Here is a 17,461-nt window from a genome sequence, read left to right on the forward strand (position 1 = left end):
GAGGTGGAAGAACGAGTGAGTGACATAGAAGACAAGTTAATGGCAAAGAGGGAAACTGAGGAAAAAAGAGACAAACAATTAAGGGACCATGAAGACAGATTAAGGCAAATAAATGACAACCTAAGGAAGAAAAACCTACGCTTAATTGGGGTTCCCGAGGGAGCCGAAAGGGCCAGAGGGCCAGAATATGTATTTGAACAAATCCTAGCTGAAAACTTTCCCAATCTGGGAAGGGAAACAGGCATTCAGATCCAGGAAATAGAGAGATCCCCCCCTAAAATCAATAAAAACCGTTCAACACCTCGACATCTAATAGTGAAGCTTGCAAATTCCAAAGATAAAGAGAAGATCCTTAAAGCAGCAAGAAACAAGAAGTCCCTGACTTTCTTTGTGTATGGTGCAAGAGAGTGGTCCAGTTTCATTCTTCTGCATGTGGATGTCCAATTTTCCCAGCACCATTTATTGAAGAGACTGTCTTTCTTCCAGTGGATCGTCTTTCCTCCTTTATCGTATATTAGTTGACCATAAAGTTCAGGGTCCACTTCTGGGTTCTCTGTTCTGTTCCATTGATCTATGTGTCTGTTTTTGTGCCAGTACCACACTGTCTTGATGAACACAGCTTTGTAGTACAACCTGAAATCTGGCATTGTGATGCCCCCAGATATGGTTTTCTTTTTTAAAATTCCCCTGGCTGTTTGGGGTCTTTTCTGATTCCACACAAATCTTAAAATAATTTGTTCTTAGTCTCTGAAGAAAGTCCATGGTATTTTGTATGTTGGTAAATTGAACACCAATAAAAATTTAATTTATTAAAAAAAAAAAAAACAGGAAAAAAAAAAAGTCCCTGACTTTCATGGGGAGGAATATTAGGGTAACAGCAGACCTCTCCACAGAGACCTGGCAGGCCAGAAAGGGCTGGCAGGATATATTCAGGGTCCTAAATGAGAAGAACATGCAACCAAGAATACTTTATCCAGCAAGGCTCTCATTCAGAATGGAAGGAGAGATAAAGAGCTTCCAAGACAGGCAGGAACTGAAAGAATATGTGACCTCCAAACCAGCTCTGCAAGAAATTTTAAGGGGGACTCTTAAAACTCCCCTTTAAGAAGAAGTTCAGTGGAACAATCCACAAAAACAAGGACTAGATATCATGATGACACTAAACTCATATCTGTCAATAGTAACTCTGAACGTGAATGGGCTTAATGACCCCATCAAAAGGCGCAGAGTTTCAGACTGGATAAAAAAGCAGGACCCATCTATTTGCTGTCTACAAGAGACTCATTTTAGACAGAAGGACACCTACAACCTGAAAATAAAAGGTTGGAGAACCATTTACCATTCAAATGGTTCTCAAAATATACCCTAAAAACTATAGAACACTTCTGAAAGAAATTGAGGAAGACACAAAGAGATGGAGAAATATTCCATGCTCATGGATTGGCAGAATTAATATTGTGAAAATGTCAATGTTACCCAGGGCAATTTACACGTATAATGCAATCCCTATCAAAATACCATGGACTTTCTTCAGAGACTTAGAACAAATTATTTTAAGATTTGTGTGGAATCAGAAAAGACCCCAAACAGCCAGGGGAATTTTAAAAAAAGAAAACCATATCTGGGGGCATCACAATGCCAGATTTCAGGTTGTACTACAAAGCTGTGTTCATCAAGACAGTGTGGTACTGGCACAAAAACAGACATATAGATCAATGGAACAGAACAGAGAACCCAGAAGTGGACCCTGAACTTTATGGTCAACTAATATACAATAAAGGAGGAAAGACGATCCACTGGAAGAAAGACAGTCTCTTCAATAAATGGTGCTGGGAAAATTGGACATCCACATGCAGAAGAATGAAACTGGACCACTCTCTTGCACCATACACAAAGATAAACTCAAAATAGATGAAAGATCTAAATGTGAGACAAGATTCCATCAAAATCCCAGAGGAGAACTCAGGTAACACCCTTTTTGAACTTGGCCACAGTAACCAGAGAAGGACAAACAGTGTATGTTCTCATTCATTTGGGGAATATGAATAATAGTGAAAGGGAATATAAGGGAAGGGAGAAGAAATGTGTGAGAAATATCAGAAAGGGAGACAGAACATAAAGACTCCTAACTCTGGGAAATGAACTAGGGGTGGTGGAGGGGGAGGAGGGCGGGGGGTGGGGGTGAATGGGTGACGGGCACTGAGGGGACACTTGACGGGATGAGCACTGGGTGTTATTCTGTATGTTGGTAAATTGAACACCAATAAAAATTAATTTATAAAATTAAAAAAAAAAGAAAGATTACAGACCTGGACGGTTCCTACTTCTCTGATGTCTTTGCCTTCTCTGGACCTGCCTACTCAAGAAAGAGCTGACACTGTCTTTCTTGAGTAGGCTCTTCAGACCTCTTGCCAGTACCCTACCTCCCTTCACATTCCTTCCCCTACTCGTGCTATCCCTCCTCTGGAGTTTCTTGCCTATTTTCTCTTCAGCCTCCAGTATCTGATAGTTTCCTATCTGTCTCTTCATCTGCAGTCCCCTTACTGGAGGACCCTGTACCCACTCCTGGTCCAAAAGACTTGACCACGAGTCTTTTGCTGATACTTGGGTGCACCTGCCCGTCCCAGTAATGATGCCCTCTGTCTCTGCCACAGAAACTGAGAGCTTGTTCCTTCTTGGCCCTCTACACCCCCAAGGTTGAAGCCCCATTGTGACCTACCATTCATCCACATAGCTTTCAAATACCCATTCTCCCTGTCTTGCAGCTGCAGAGAACACATTTCAGAGATCTTGGAGTAGACCCTTAAAATCACTTCATTAGTCCTGGCTTTGGAAGGTGGGTAGCTCATGAGGGTGGAAGGAAGGAAGCTCACAGCAATGGGCCAGTCTTCTCCAAAGAGATCTCTTCCTCAGTCCTCTCATCACTCTCCTCTCCTCTCCCAGTCTCCTCTTCTAAATCCTGGATATAAAGGTTCTGTCGCTATTTCCTTCATAAATCTGCATGTGTGAAGTGGAAGGAGATCATTATCACTTTAGTTCCCTGATAGCTATTATATTAGCATATACCATGAGTGAAAATTGAAAAAGAGAGAATTCTATTCTAATATCACAGTACACAGGTATTAATTCATTTGGTCCCCAGAACAATTCTATGAAGTAAGGATTATTCTTAATGTATAGAAGAGTAAACTGAATTGCTGTGACATTCACTAAATTACCCATGGTTTTTTCAGCAGATAAAGGATGGAGCCAGGATTCAGATTCAGACAGTCTGATTAGAGAGGTGATGCTCTCAATCTCAATAGATTATAAACTATTATCTACAGATTCTATATACATGGAAATTAATTAACACTGAAGTGAGTTGCCCCTGACTAAGGAAACAAAAATTAGAACATTACTGTCTTGTAAATTACTATGTTAGACTTTTACTGACCTTACCAATAGTGGGACTTTATGCAACAAAAATTTGAAATGAATAAACGAATTAATTCCATTTCTATATAAATATGCTGTAGTACCTCTCAACCTAAAAAAATCCAAGATCTGATCATTTCAAAATCTTCTCCAGTTATCAGCCCAGGTTTCTGATGACCTCTTTATTTAGTAAAGCACCTCAAAAGACTTTCCTATAATTGTGTACACTTCTGTTCCTTTTGTTTTAAGATTTTATTTTTTAAGTAATCTGTATACTCAGTGTGGGGCTTGAACTCACAACCCTGAGATCAAGTCACTTGCTCTACCGACCGAGCCAGCCAGGCACTCCTGTGTATGTTTCTATTCTGAATTGTTCTTACAGGCATTACAAAGTTTTGTAGCCACTAATCTACCAAAATGTCTCTAAAACAAGTTACCCATGTCTTGATGTTTTCTTCATCCTCATTGAGCCTATCAGCAAGTTTTGTGTAGTTGATCATGCCCTCCTCTTGCAATAGTTCTTTCTGCACTATACTATGGATTTTCTTCCCACTTCACGATCTACTACTCCAGTGTTCTCTGGTTTTCCACCTTCCCTTCTTTGATGCTGTAGTCCCTTAATGTTTGGCTAAAAAACACAATTTCTCTATTTGTTCCCTAGATGACCTCATATTGTCTTTAAATATAATCTATTCCCTAATGACTCTCAAGGTCACATATCTGGCTTGGATTAATCCCTGAACTGAACTACGGTGTCCTATATCCAACTGCCTTCTAGACATCTGCACTTAGATACCTAATAAGCAACCACAGAGTTAACATATCCAAAACCTATGGATTTACCCAACCCTCAGAACACCTCCGCCCACCATCTTCCCCTTTTTAATAAATGAGCATGTCCATTCTTCCAGTTTGTCAACCTCCAAAATTGGACTTGTCTATGACCCTTTTCATTCTCTCACATGCTATCTACTATACCAGCAAATCCTATAATCTCTACCATTAAAATATCTCAAATGGCCCCCTTCTGACCAGCTTCAGCAACACCACTCTGGTTCAAACCATTCTAACTGCTCACCAGTACTGTTGTGATATTATCCTGCTGGCCTCCCTGCTTCTGTCTGGCTTTCCAAGCTATTCTTCGAATGTAAGTCAGAGGGTAGTTTTAAGTCAAGTCATGTGAGTATCTACACAAAACCCTCCAATACTATCTTGCCTGAGAGGAAAGTTCTAAAACCATATGTTGGCCTTCTACATGGTGGTTCCCTGCTTCTTCAACTTTACTTACTTTCCAACCCCACCCAACACCAACTACCCATACAACCAACATACTACACTAGCCACATGGGCTTCCACATTGTTCTTGAGCTTACAACCCTGCTTTTACCTGAAGACTTTTGTACTTGTAGTTTTCTCTGCCAGCTGCACTTTTTATTCATGGAGCCACATAGCTAACTACATTACTTCTTTATGTCTTTGCTTTCATGTCACTTCCAAGGAAATGCATCCAAGAAAATACTCTATCATCTTATTCTGCTCTCTCTTCCTCCATTGTACCTATTTTTACTTGAGATATTAGATATCTATGTACTTATTTATGTCTATGTAAATTCCATAAGAGCAGAACATTGATTTGTTTTTTCACTGCTGTCTGTCTCATCACCATCTGAGAACTCAGAACACGATTTGACCCAATATTAGGTGCTCAATAAACATTTATTGATTTTAGGGGACATAAGGATGGCTTGTGAATATAAACAGTAGAATAAAATATCTTTAAAGTGCTCAAAGGGAGGAGTCCTGGTCTTTTATTTTAAAATGCAAAAGCTAGGAGTATGCCACCAATTTATTAATAAAAGAAAATTATTCAGATTTCCGTAGTTTGCTTGTTCTGTGGCTACAGTTAAAAATGAACATTTTAGACATTTTATTATAATGAGCATTATTCTTCCTAAGCAGCTTTTCCTGGTTTTGAGAATGTTTTTACTCAGGAGACAAAACATGGAAATGAACCTGGGTTTCACTAATATTTGTATAATTGCATGTATAATTGTAAAATTATTGGATAATCTTATTGTAAATAAGCTTCTTAACAAGCATTATTAATTCCATTTGAATACTGATTCATTTTAACAAGGTCTGAACTTTTTATTTCTAGATTGGTATGTTCCCTTATTTACATATTATTGAGTGTGTCTGGTTTTTTCTTCATTGCTTAGATTAGTGTTTCCTGGATCACATTTCCATTTCTCTTTCTCCCAACGTCGCATTCAAGTATTTAGGAGCACACAGTAATGTCTTCTTAAAATGATGTTACTTTCCTAAAGTAATACCTTGACAGAACTTGGAGTTGGTAGAATGATGCAAGCTAAAATGCTTTTGCTCTATAAAATGTATTTGATTCTCCTCTTCTAAATTCCATGTATCTCCTTTCAATATCTGCTTTTTAGGATGCTATGCAAGATTGATGGAGACATTAAATCCAAAAACTAAAAGAGAAAAAAAAATGTAAATGTGAATTTTCAGTTGACTTTAGGAGAGATATATTGCTTAATAGAAACATACAGGAAACAATGCTAGTGGGCAGTAAATCCCAGATTAATTACATATATTCAATATGCTATGGAGCCAATGCGTATAACTGAACTTTTTTATAAAGCACTATAATTTTATGATTTTTAGTGCTAGCCAGTAAATTTACAAGCATTAGTATTGCAATACGTGATTTTGCCCCTGTTACCAGAAGCGAAATTACTATGCTCTATTACAAGCCTATTAGATCTCTATTCCCACATCTTTTATTTATTGATTTCTTAAAAATCTGTACTTTATGTTTTGTGGTACAATCAGCATACATTTCAATTGTTGGAAGGTTTGAAACTGCTAAGTAACAAATCTGTGAATTCACAATGATATTCTAATAATCTAGGAAATGTCATTTCAAGTGGTAATATCAATATGTATTTTGGTTCATTAGCAGAATACACAATGGCTATTTCTAGCATCTTCTCAGTCATTCTGTTTAGCCAGTTTGTATTGTGATGCCTGGCCTGAAGCAATTCTATTTTTAGTTCTAATGGAACAGTCTTAAATTGCTTATTTTCTGTTTACTAAAGTCATCCCGTTTGTTACCATGGAAACTATGACAAGTGCTCTAGCTAACTATTTTATTAAATGAATTGAAGATATAGCTGAAGACTATGAAGGTGCGGCATGTCATTCTTAAGACATATTTTTCAACATCTGTACAACCATGGCCATATCTATAGAAAATATGATATTAATTATAAATAAAGCCTTCTACATTTCAAATCCGGGAGACTATTGACATTCAAAAATCTGAATCATAGCAAACACATCGGCATCCCCAACTTTGTAAAGTCTGTGTTCTAAAAGTGTTTTTGTAAATCAGTTCCTTGGAAATTAGAACATGTTCACCCATAGAAACAGTATCATAAATAATAAGTAGATCTTGATGCCCACCCTCAAAAGCTCTACCACCTGTGATCTCAATCTATAGCAATATTAGCAGTAGCCTTTGTTCCCAGCTTTGGCAGTAGGAGCCATGTTGCAGGGATGAGAAAAAAAGGAAAGGATTTTCTCATATTTATTTTGTTTTTAATAGTTACACAAACATAGGACACCATTTTGAAATACTAATATCCGCTGGTCTTCGGGGATGTTGGACCCCAACTACTTTCTCCTGTTATTTGCCAATGCCTCTGTCCTCAGACTCTTGTTCTCTCATTTTCTGATATCTCCCTCTGAACCGAGGTCCAACTTGCTCCAAACCTACCTGCCTCTGCACTGAACCATCAAGATTCAAGATGGTTCCAGCTAGTTGTTTAAAAAAAAAGTCAAAAGTCTGAATAACTGAGAACTCTTCCTGCAGTTTTGCATTTTAAAAATACTTTTCAACCCAAACAAATCCTTAACCTGAGGTTTCCATCACCATGACTAAAAAAAAGAAATTTCCAGAAGGTAAAGATGTGAGTAAGCTGCTTAAAGGAAATACTTAGTTCTGCAAGTACCTGAGAGTTCTCAGCAAGTTCTGTAGTACCTGAGTTCAAGAAGTCAGTCAGAAGTCAATTGATTTAAAAGAAATCAACATCTTGACAGTATTCTCTAAATCTTGGATCTTAGATTTTCTGTTGGAGGATGTATGGCAAGAGTTAATTGTAAACCGAGTCTTCCCTGTGTTCATCTCATTTCCAGAAGATTCTAATAAAATGTATCTTATTAGCCCCATAATTGTGCTTTAAAAAGAATATAATATTTTTAGTTGAAGGAATCAAATTAACACAATAATATAGACAAAATTTTGTTCTTGTTTTCTAAAAGATTATAAACCAAATAAAATCATTATTATTTGGACATTGTGAATTTTGCAGAAAAAAAGAAAAGAATTATTGGAACATATATAAGACAGAGTCAATAACTTACTATTTTATATGCAGGAAATTAAAAGAGAAAAAGGAAATAATTTGCTTAACACTCAAATCAAGATGACACAGATGAATTATCTTCACTGTTTATACAGCTATACTTTATAGAATAGATTCTGAATTAATCAAAATGTATACGAAAAGGCAGTATTTTTCTGCAAAGTTAAAGAATATGCTTTTTTCCCTGTATACTATTATAGTGGTGGGTGTGAAAACAAATGAGATTTGATATTCTGTTTTCCTATAATGTAGTACCTGAATTTGCCTGTAAGGTCTTTATGACAAAATTTGTATATTTTTCTATAAATATATGTGTAATGAAATATGAAGTAAGTCAAATTATTTTTGTTAAATTTCAATAATCATTTAGAATCATTCAATAATCATTTAGAATAGAAAATTCTAAGGGTTTATTAGAATTTAAATATTACTAACACTTCAAAATGAAGGCATATTTTTGACCTAACATTCATTTTTCATCTCCTTAGGGTCCACTTTCATTTGTAACACTCACATAATTCCAGTGAAAAACCAAGAGGGCGTGGCTATGATGTTCATCATTAATTTTGAATATGTGACAGATGAGGAAAACGCTGCCTCCCCAGAGAGGGTAAACCCAATATTACCAGTCAAAACTGTAAACCGTAAGTAAAAGGCAACATGTACATAATGCTGTTGATATTCTCCTACTGATACTACTGTTACTAGTAATTTTAATACATTCTTCATTTGAGTCAGTTTTCAAAATATGTTTGCATTATAAGTAAAATAATCTTACGTTTAAAAAAGCCATAGCTGCTATTACCCTTTGGTGCTTTGCAGAATTGATCAGTTGCTTTTAAAACCATTTGACTTGATTATACCATTGTTAATTCAACCAGTCCCCTACTGATGGACATTTAGGTTGTTTCCAAATTTTGGCTACTACAAACAATGACAGAATTAATTGTGTACATGTATGTATATTTTTGGAAAATTATCTGCAGGGTAAGGGTCTATAAGTGGGATTCTTGGCTCAAAGGGTAAATGCATATGCAACTTTTTTAGATACTACTAAGCTCCCCTCCCTATGGTTTGAGCCATTTTACACCACCACCTGCAGTATATTAGATTTTTTCTCCAAAGCAATGCTAACAGAATGAGTCAGTCTTCTTGATATTTATGATTATGATAGGCGAGAAGTAGTACCTCAATTAGTTTTAGTTTATATTTCTTTTATTATGAATGAGTTTCAGATATTTAAGCATTAGGTTATTTCTTTTTCTGTCAACTGTCCATTTCTTATATACAATTCTTTGTCTTTTCTTTTTCAAATTTTAAGATAAGTGGCACATCTCTTCCCAGCAATTTTTTTTTTTTTGCTTTTTCCTGATTTTGTCATGCCAGGTTTTGTTGTTTGTTTGTTTGTTTATAAAGCAGCTAAATTTGTCAAGCTTTTCCTTTATTGATTCTGAATTTTTGAGTCACTATTAGAAAATCTTTCAGCATTCCAAGGTTATAAAAGAATTCTTTTTCTAGAACTTGAATAGCTTTAGAATCTCTGTCACTTTTTAAGTTTAGCTTGGTTTACAGTGCAAGATATACATTTAATTTATCATTTTATCAATGGCTTTCCAGTTGTTCTAACATCATTTATTAGAAAGCCTATCTTTTCATCAATAATTTGAGATACCACTTTTATCACATACTAAAGTTCTTTATGTGCTTGAGTACATTTCTGGACTTTCTATTCTGTTTTGTTACTTATCATTCAGAATCACATTGTTTTAAATATACAATAAACCTCTAATATGACATGCTCCTTTTGACATTAATTTTCAGGAGCTTGAGGTTATTTCTTGTTAAACATTCTTTTTTTTTTATAAATTAATTTTTATTTGTGTTCAATCTACCAACATACAGAACAACACCCAGTGCTCATCCCGTCAAGTGTACCCCTCAGTGCCCATCACCCATTCACCCCCACCCCTCTCCCCCTCCACCACCCCTAGTTCATTTCCCAGAGTTAGAAGTCTTTATGTTCTGTCTCCCTTTCTGATATTTCTCACACATTTCTTCTCCCTTCCCTTATATTCCCCTTCGCTATTATTCATATTCCCCAAATGAATGAGAACATACACTGTTTGTCCTTCTCCGGTTACTGTGGCCAAGTTCAAAAAGGGTGTTGCCTGAGTTCTTCTCTGGGATTTTGATGGAATCTTGTCTCACATTTAGATCTTTCATCTATTTTGAGTTTATCTTTGTGTCTGGTGCAAGAGAGTGGTCCAGTTTCATTCTTCTGCATGTGGATGTCCAATTTTCCCAGCACCATTTATTGAAGAGACTGTCTTTCTTCTAGTGGATCGTCTTTCCTCCTTTATCGTATATTAGTTGAGCATAAAGTTCAGGGTCCACTTCTGGGTTCTCTGTTCTGTTCCATTGATCTATATGTCTGTTTTTGTGCCAGTACCACACTGTCTTGATGAACACAGCTTTGTAGTACAACCTGAAATCTGGCATTGTGATGCCCCCAGATATGGTTTTCTTTTTTTAAAATTCCCCTGGCTGTTTGGGGTCTTTTCTGATTCCACACAAATCTTAAAATAATTTGTTCTAAGTCTCTGAAGAAAGTCCATGGTATTTTGATAGGGATTGCATTATACGTGTAAATTGCCCTGGGTAACATTGACATTTTCACAATATTAATTCTGCCAATCCATGAGCATGGAATATTTCTCCATCTCTTTGTGTCTTCCTCAATTTCTTTCAGAAGTGTTCTGTAGTTTTTAGGGTATATTTTGAGAACCATTTGAATGGTAAATGGTTCTCCAACCTTTTATTTTCAGGTTGTAGGTGTCCTTCTGTCTAAAATGAGTCTCTTGTAGACAGCAAATAGATGGGTCCTGCTTTTTTATCCAGTCTGAAACCCTGCGCCTTTTGATGGGGTCATTAAGCCCATTCACGTTCAGAGTTACTTGAACTTCTTCTTAAAGGGGAGTTTTAAGAGTCCCCCTTAAAATTTCTTGCAGAGCTGGTTTGGAGGTCACATATTCTTTCAGTTCCTGCCTGTCTTGGAAGCTCTTTATCTCTCCTTCCATTCTGAATGAGAGCCTTGCTGGATAAAGTATTCTTGGTTGCATGTTCTTCTCATTTAGGACCCTGAATATATCCTGCCAGCCCTTTCTGGCCTGCCAGGTCTCTGTGGAGAGGTCTGCTGTTACCCTAATATTCCTCCCCATGAAAGTCAGGGACTTCTTGTCTCTTGCTGCTTTAAGGATCTTCTCTTTATCTTTGGAATTTGCAAGCTTCACTATTAGATGTCGAGGTGTTGAACGGTTTTTATTGATTTTAGGGGGGGATCTCTCTATTTCCTGGATCTGAATGCCTGTTTCCCTTCCCAGATTGGGAAAGTTTTCAGCTAGGATTTGTTCAAATACATATTCTGGCCCTCTGGCCCTTTCGGCTCCCTCGGGAACCCCAATTAAGCGTAGGTTTTTCTTCCTTAGGTTGTCATTTATTTGCCTTAATCTGTCTTCATGGTCCCTTAATTGTTTGTCTCTTTTTTCCTCAGTTTCCCTCTTTGCCATTAACTTGTCTTCTATGTCACTCACTCGTTCTTCCACCTCGTTAACCCTCGTCGTTAGGACTTCTAGTTTGGATTGCATCTCATTCAATTGATTTTTAATTTCTGCCTGATTGGATCTAAATTCTGCAGTCATGAAGTCTCGTGAGGCCTTAATGCTTTTTTCTAGAGCCACCAGTAGCTGTAGAATAGTGCTTCTGAATTGGCTTTCTGACATTGAAGTGTAATCCAGATTTTGTAACTCTGTGGGAGAGAGGGCTGTTTCTGATTCTTTGAGGTGAGGTTTTCCTTCTAGTCATTTTGCTCAGTGCAGAGTGGCCAAAAACAAGTTGTATTGGAACACGGGGGAGTATCACTGGTCCTTCCAGCTGGTCTTCTGGGGGAGGGGCCTGCTGTGCTGATTTTCAGGTGTTAGCACTTGGGGGAGCTGCTCTGCCCCTGCCTGCTGCAGGGCTCAGCGGGGGTTGTTTACCCCGTGGGGCCCCAGGAGGAACAGCCGCAGTTGCTATGGCAACTCTGGAAGCCTGGATTCAGCCTCCGCAGGAACTACGGGGCTCGGGGCTCTCGGTCTCTCCGTCCGCAGGGCCTGGAGGCTCCGGGGCGGGGCCGCTGATCTGCTCAGCTCGGGGCAGGAGCGTCCTCGCTGTCCTGGGCCCTCCCGGCCTCTGCCTGTCCCGGGGGAGGCCGGATCCTGGGCTGTGTCCCGGCGCCCTGTGCTCCGGGGCCTGCGCTGTGGGATTCGCGCTCCCGCCCCGCAGCCCCCTCCGCGGAGCCGCCGCCCGAGCCCCTCCGAGCTGCTCCGGTCGGTCCCTCCGTGCGCGCTGCAGCCCTTAGGGAGCTCGGCGCACTCTCCCGCGGCGCAGGTGTCTGTTAGTGTCCCCGGGAGCCCGAGGGCATCCCCGCCCTCCTGGGTCCTGCTCCAACTCCCTGCGAGCCCCTTTCCGCCCCCCGGGAAGGTTGGTGCAGCTCCTGCTCCTCCGGGACGGGACGGGGCTCTCCTGTCCTGGGGACACTCGCCCCGGCCTCAGCCCGGCTCCTCGCGGGCCCCTCCCCCTCGGAGGCCTTTTGTTCCTTTATTTCTTTTTCCCCGTCTTCCTACCTTGATAGAAGCGCGGACTCTTCTCACTGTAGCGTTCCAGCTGGTCTCTCTTTACATCTCAGGCCGAATTCGTAGATTTTCAGGATGGTTTGAAGGTTATCTAGGTAATTTGGTGGGGACAGGTGATTTGGGGACCCTGCTCTTCCGCCATCTTGCCCCTCCCTCTCTTGTTAAACATTCTTTAAGAACTTTAGAAACAACCTGTCCAGATAAGGAAAAGATTCTGTTGTTTTTTACTGGACTCACATTAATTTTATAAATATTAACATCTTTATGATGTTGAGTCATTCTATACAAGAATTTTATATGCATTTTCAAGTCTAGCTTTTGTGTCTTTCAGGAGTCCTTACAATTTTTTTTTCCTCTTTAGTTTCCTAAGTTGGCATTTGACTTTTCGTTATTGCTGAAATTTTAATTAGGACCCTCTCTTTCCTTATATCTTCTGATTATTTTTAAGGCTAGTGACTTTTTTTCTGAGTATCTTAATTTTATATCCTACTATCTTAGTGAGTTTTCTTAAATTGCAGTGGCTTTTACATTGACTCTCATGAATCTTTCAAGTGTTCTATCTGATAGAGATTGTTTTACATGTTCCTTTCCAATTCATACATCTAATAGTTTTCTCTAATAGTTTTCTCTTGTTTTATTGTGCTAGCTATTACCGCCAACATATTATTAAAAAAGAAATTGATGATAAACAACATGCCTTGTTCCTGATGTTTGTGTGAATGGCAAGTGTTTTTCATTAATTCAAATGATAGCATCTTGGTTGAGTTGTATGTGTTCTATACTTTTAAGGCTTTCCATTACTTTGTATTTATAAAGAATTGTGTTGAAATTCATAAATTATCTTCAGTATCTGTGGAAATGAGTGTAGCTTTCTGTTTCCTTATTTTTAGGATACATTTTATTAATGGGGTTACTAACATGGAACTATTCTTGCATCTCTGGAAGTAGTCACATATGATCACGATGTATTTGATTTTGTAATATGCTGCTGAATTCTCCTTATCTAAAATTAATTTAGGATTTTTACATCAGTATTCATTAGGAAGACCAATCAGTAGTGGTTTTTTTTAAGATTTTATTTATTTATTCATGAGAGATGCAGAGAGAGAGAGAAAGAGAGAGAGGCAGAGACACAGGCAGAGGGAGAAGCAGGCTCCATGCAGGGAGCCCGATGTAGGACTCGATCCCAGAACTCTGGGATCACCCCTGAGCCAAAGGCAGCTGCTCAACCGCTGAGCCACCCAGGCATCCCTGTAGAGTAGCTTTTTGACAAATTTCTTTCTTTTTTTCTCCAGAGGTTGGACTACTCACATTGTCCCTTTCAACTAGTATCAGTTTTGCTAAATGTTATCTCTCAATAATTTTATGTAGGTTTTAAAATTTTATTTAAGTAGTATTATGCAAAGTAGTCTTTTATGATTTTTTAAAAATTTTTCTCAGTTCTATTTTCCTGTTACATATTTAAACCACTTTTTGGTTTTTGTTTTAGTTGTGCTTTTAATTTTTTATTTTTTAATGCTCAAAACGGCTTTGTTTTTTTTAATAATAAATTTATTTTTATTGGTGTTCAATTTGCCAACATACAGAATAACACCCAGTGCTCATCCTGTCAAGTGTCCCCCTCAGTGCCCGTCACCCATTCACCCCCACCCCCCGCCCTCCTCCCCTTCCACCACCCCTAGTTCGTTTCCCAGAGTTAGGAGTCTTTATGTTCTGTCTCCCTTTCTGAAATTTCCTACACACTTCTTCTCCCTTCCCTTATATTCCCTTTCACTATTATTTATATTCCCCAAATGAATGAGAACATATAATGTATACATAAACCACATCTTCTTTATCCATTCATCTTTCGATGGACACCGAGGCTCCTTCCACAGTTTGGCTATTGTGGACATGGCTGCTAGAAACATCGGGGTGCAGGTGTCCCGGTGTTTCACTGCATCTGTATCTTTGGGGTAAATCCCCAACAGTGCAATTGCTGGGTTGTAGGGCAGGTCTATTTTTAACTCTTTGAGGAACCTCCACACAGTTATCCAGAGTGGCTGCACCAGTTCACATTCCCACCAACAGTGCAAGAGGGTTCCCTTTTCTCCGCATCCTCTCCAACATTTGTGGTTTCCTGCCTTGTTAATTTTCCCCATTCTCACTGGTGTGAGGTGGTATCTCATTGTGGTTTTGGTTTGTATTTCCCTGATGGCAAGTGATGCAGAGCATTTTCTCATGATATACATTCTGGAGTTAGGTTTTCTTTTCTTTTTTTTTTTTAATAAGAAAAATAATACTTCTAAAAAAAGAAAAAAATAGTTTTTATTTGTAATTATAATAGATACTTGTATTTACTGATAGAACTACTATGTTTTTTCTTAGTGCTAACATATTCTATGTTAAATATACTCTCTTAAAGCATGTCTTTATGTTATGTTTTCTTTGCTTTTCTAAAAACTTAAACTGTGTGGTTTGAGTTTATTTTATCCTGTTTTTGCTTTTATTTTGGTACTTGAGAATATTTGTATTTTTTTCTAGTAGTTATCTTTATAAAATAAATTTGATATAATGCCCTTAATCTCTCCTCCTTTTCCTCAGACACTGTATTTTGATTTCTTACTATGAGCGAGAATAAAATTAGCCTGTAACTCTTCTCCTCCCCTTTCCACCATATAATTTTAGTTAATGATATTATCTGTTCTAATTCTTATCTTTGCACTCTTAAGAATGGTCTTCTACCACTCAGTTTGCCAATTTAAATTATATTACTTGATTCCTAATTTTTACCAACAAGGTACTCAGCTTATTCTAGATCTCCTTCTTCTCTCATTTTGTTTTGTTGCAGTATTTCTAGCTTGTTTTGTCCTTAAATTTCTAGTGAAATATCAATCTTCACTCCTAGTCTCCACCCCACCACCACCTCTAAGAAGTGATGGTTTTCCAAACTGAGGTCTTGTGCACTTTCGTAGTCTCTCTAGTCTCTACTAACTAGTGCTCTGACCATTCAGGCTATAGATCTGCTCTCAGAATTTCTAACGCAGGGTGGAAAACCTGTGGGTAAGCCATATTTGATGTGTTCCATCACTCCAAGAAGACCTTTATAGACCCTTTTCTTCATTAAGTTTCTGCCTAACTCCATTGCAGTGTGCTTTCCTGAACCAATTCTGCTGCTCTTAGGAATTTATTTCCCTGCCTATAGGTAAATTAAAGTGTGTAATGTCTCTGTCTCTAATTACTCTTTAGACATGGTTCAAGGCTACTTTTACTTGTTTCTTTTATTGATCTTAATGGTTTTTAGGAAGATCCATGAGGAAATTGGAATTTAAATATCTGTTATTGTCTGTAGGGAGCTGGAAGCCTTGTCATGAAACTTTAATATTTGAAAAAAGAAATTGTTACCCAAATATAAATTCAGATAGCAAACTACATCATTAAACCTAAGTATAATACTAAATCAGATGCGTAACAGCTGAGAATTTTTCATAGTATCAGTTACTTCCTTAGGTATGTGCAAATGACAGTACAATATTTTGTTAAAGCAATATTGGAAGAAATGGATTAATGTAATGATTCCAATATACTGAATATCTTACTCTGAATAATATCACACTCAGGGGAAAACTCTTTATCAATATCACCAATGTGTCAGTGTCCCAGGTGACATATTTAAAAACAAAAATGAAGTACTTTAAAAAAATTATTGCAATACCAAAGTTTTGTTCCTTTAAGTTGATGACTATTTTTATTTCTTTATATTTCCCACTAACCAATTCAGTCTTTATTGAATGATTCCTGGGAGTATACTTTAGGTAATGTCAGCTTGTGTTTGGTCATGAATGTCAATAAGATCTTTTGTTTCGGGGGATGCTTGATTTTATTTCTCCATTGTCTTCACAAATTCTTCATTCTCCTATAGAACTGTTATCTTGCCTGGTCCATCAAATTGGATGGAAGTGAAAAAGAGAGGGCCGTTTCAGCAGCATAGCAAATCAGGGGGGAGATGTTTAATAAATATTCATTTCAAACAGAAATACAATTGGAAAATTGAAACTTTGATTCTTTGAATGGAAGATAATCTATACAGTAGCTTCCCAGGATGTAACACATAATCTATGCAGTTTTACACTGTGATTAAAATAGCATCTCATGTGTAAGCCATAGCAAATTCAGTAGGATTGCTTTTTATTTTGTGAATATGAGTGGTTTCCCTACACTGCAGCTGTCACTCCTATAGAGAGTATTGTAGAAAGTATAAATATGCAAATAATATTTTTTTCAGAACATTACAGAGGTCCATTGTTTACAACCAGTATATTGGATTTGATTATACCCTTCTGTCATTTTATGCTCTGGAATTTCCTTGACTTGATGTCAGTTTCTGAAGAGTTGATTGTTAAATCAAGCGGAAAAGTTAAAAAGAGATAAATTGCACGTGGTAGCTTCTGATCCAATTGCTATTTAGTATATATATATATATATATTTTTTTTTTTAGTATTATTTCCGACTTTGGGAAAAATCCTGCTGATTTTTTTTCTTAAAGTACAGTTCTACCACCTGTGTAAAATAGTGCTTTTAGCTATTTCAAATGTTGTTCCAGTGGTGACCACCAAAACAAACAAAAAAAAAAAAAAAAAAAAAGAAAGAAAAGCAAATCTTGATACACCTCTTTTTTGCAGAACACCTTAACCTTCAAAATGCCTATTTTCATATCTAAGTAAGTAATATGTAAGTGTGTGGGGATTGGGGGATGGGTGTGCAAGCCCCCGAGTGTTATGATTTAAGTGAAAGTAATGGAGAAAAGGCTACCATTTGTTTAAGAAGATGTGGTTTTCTGTAAATGTAACTGGCTCTTCTGAAATGAAGACAAAATAAAGGGAAAAATATGAAGTGAAAACACAAAAAATACAGATGAGAAGAAAGTGAAATATTAAATTGAGAGGATT

At 37.6% G+C, this 17,461-nt stretch overlaps 1 protein-coding gene across 1 annotated transcript in view; it reads left to right on the forward strand.

Annotated features, from left to right (window-relative positions):
- KCNH7 (potassium voltage-gated channel subfamily H member 7) overlaps positions 1-17,461 on the forward strand; it is a 486,463-nt gene that overhangs the window by 318,302 nt on the left and 150,700 nt on the right. The window contains exon 3 of the mRNA XM_055307883.1: positions 8,351-8,506. Within this exon, the coding sequence (XP_055163858.1) occupies positions 8,351-8,506 (156 nt within the window). The remainder of the gene's footprint in view (positions 1-8,350; positions 8,507-17,461) is intronic.

Source organism: Nyctereutes procyonoides, unplaced genomic scaffold (assembly GCF_905146905.1).
Source record: "Nyctereutes procyonoides isolate TBG_1078 unplaced genomic scaffold, NYPRO_anot_genome, whole genome shotgun sequence".
Lineage (NCBI taxonomy): Eukaryota > Metazoa > Chordata > Mammalia > Carnivora > Canidae > Nyctereutes > Nyctereutes procyonoides.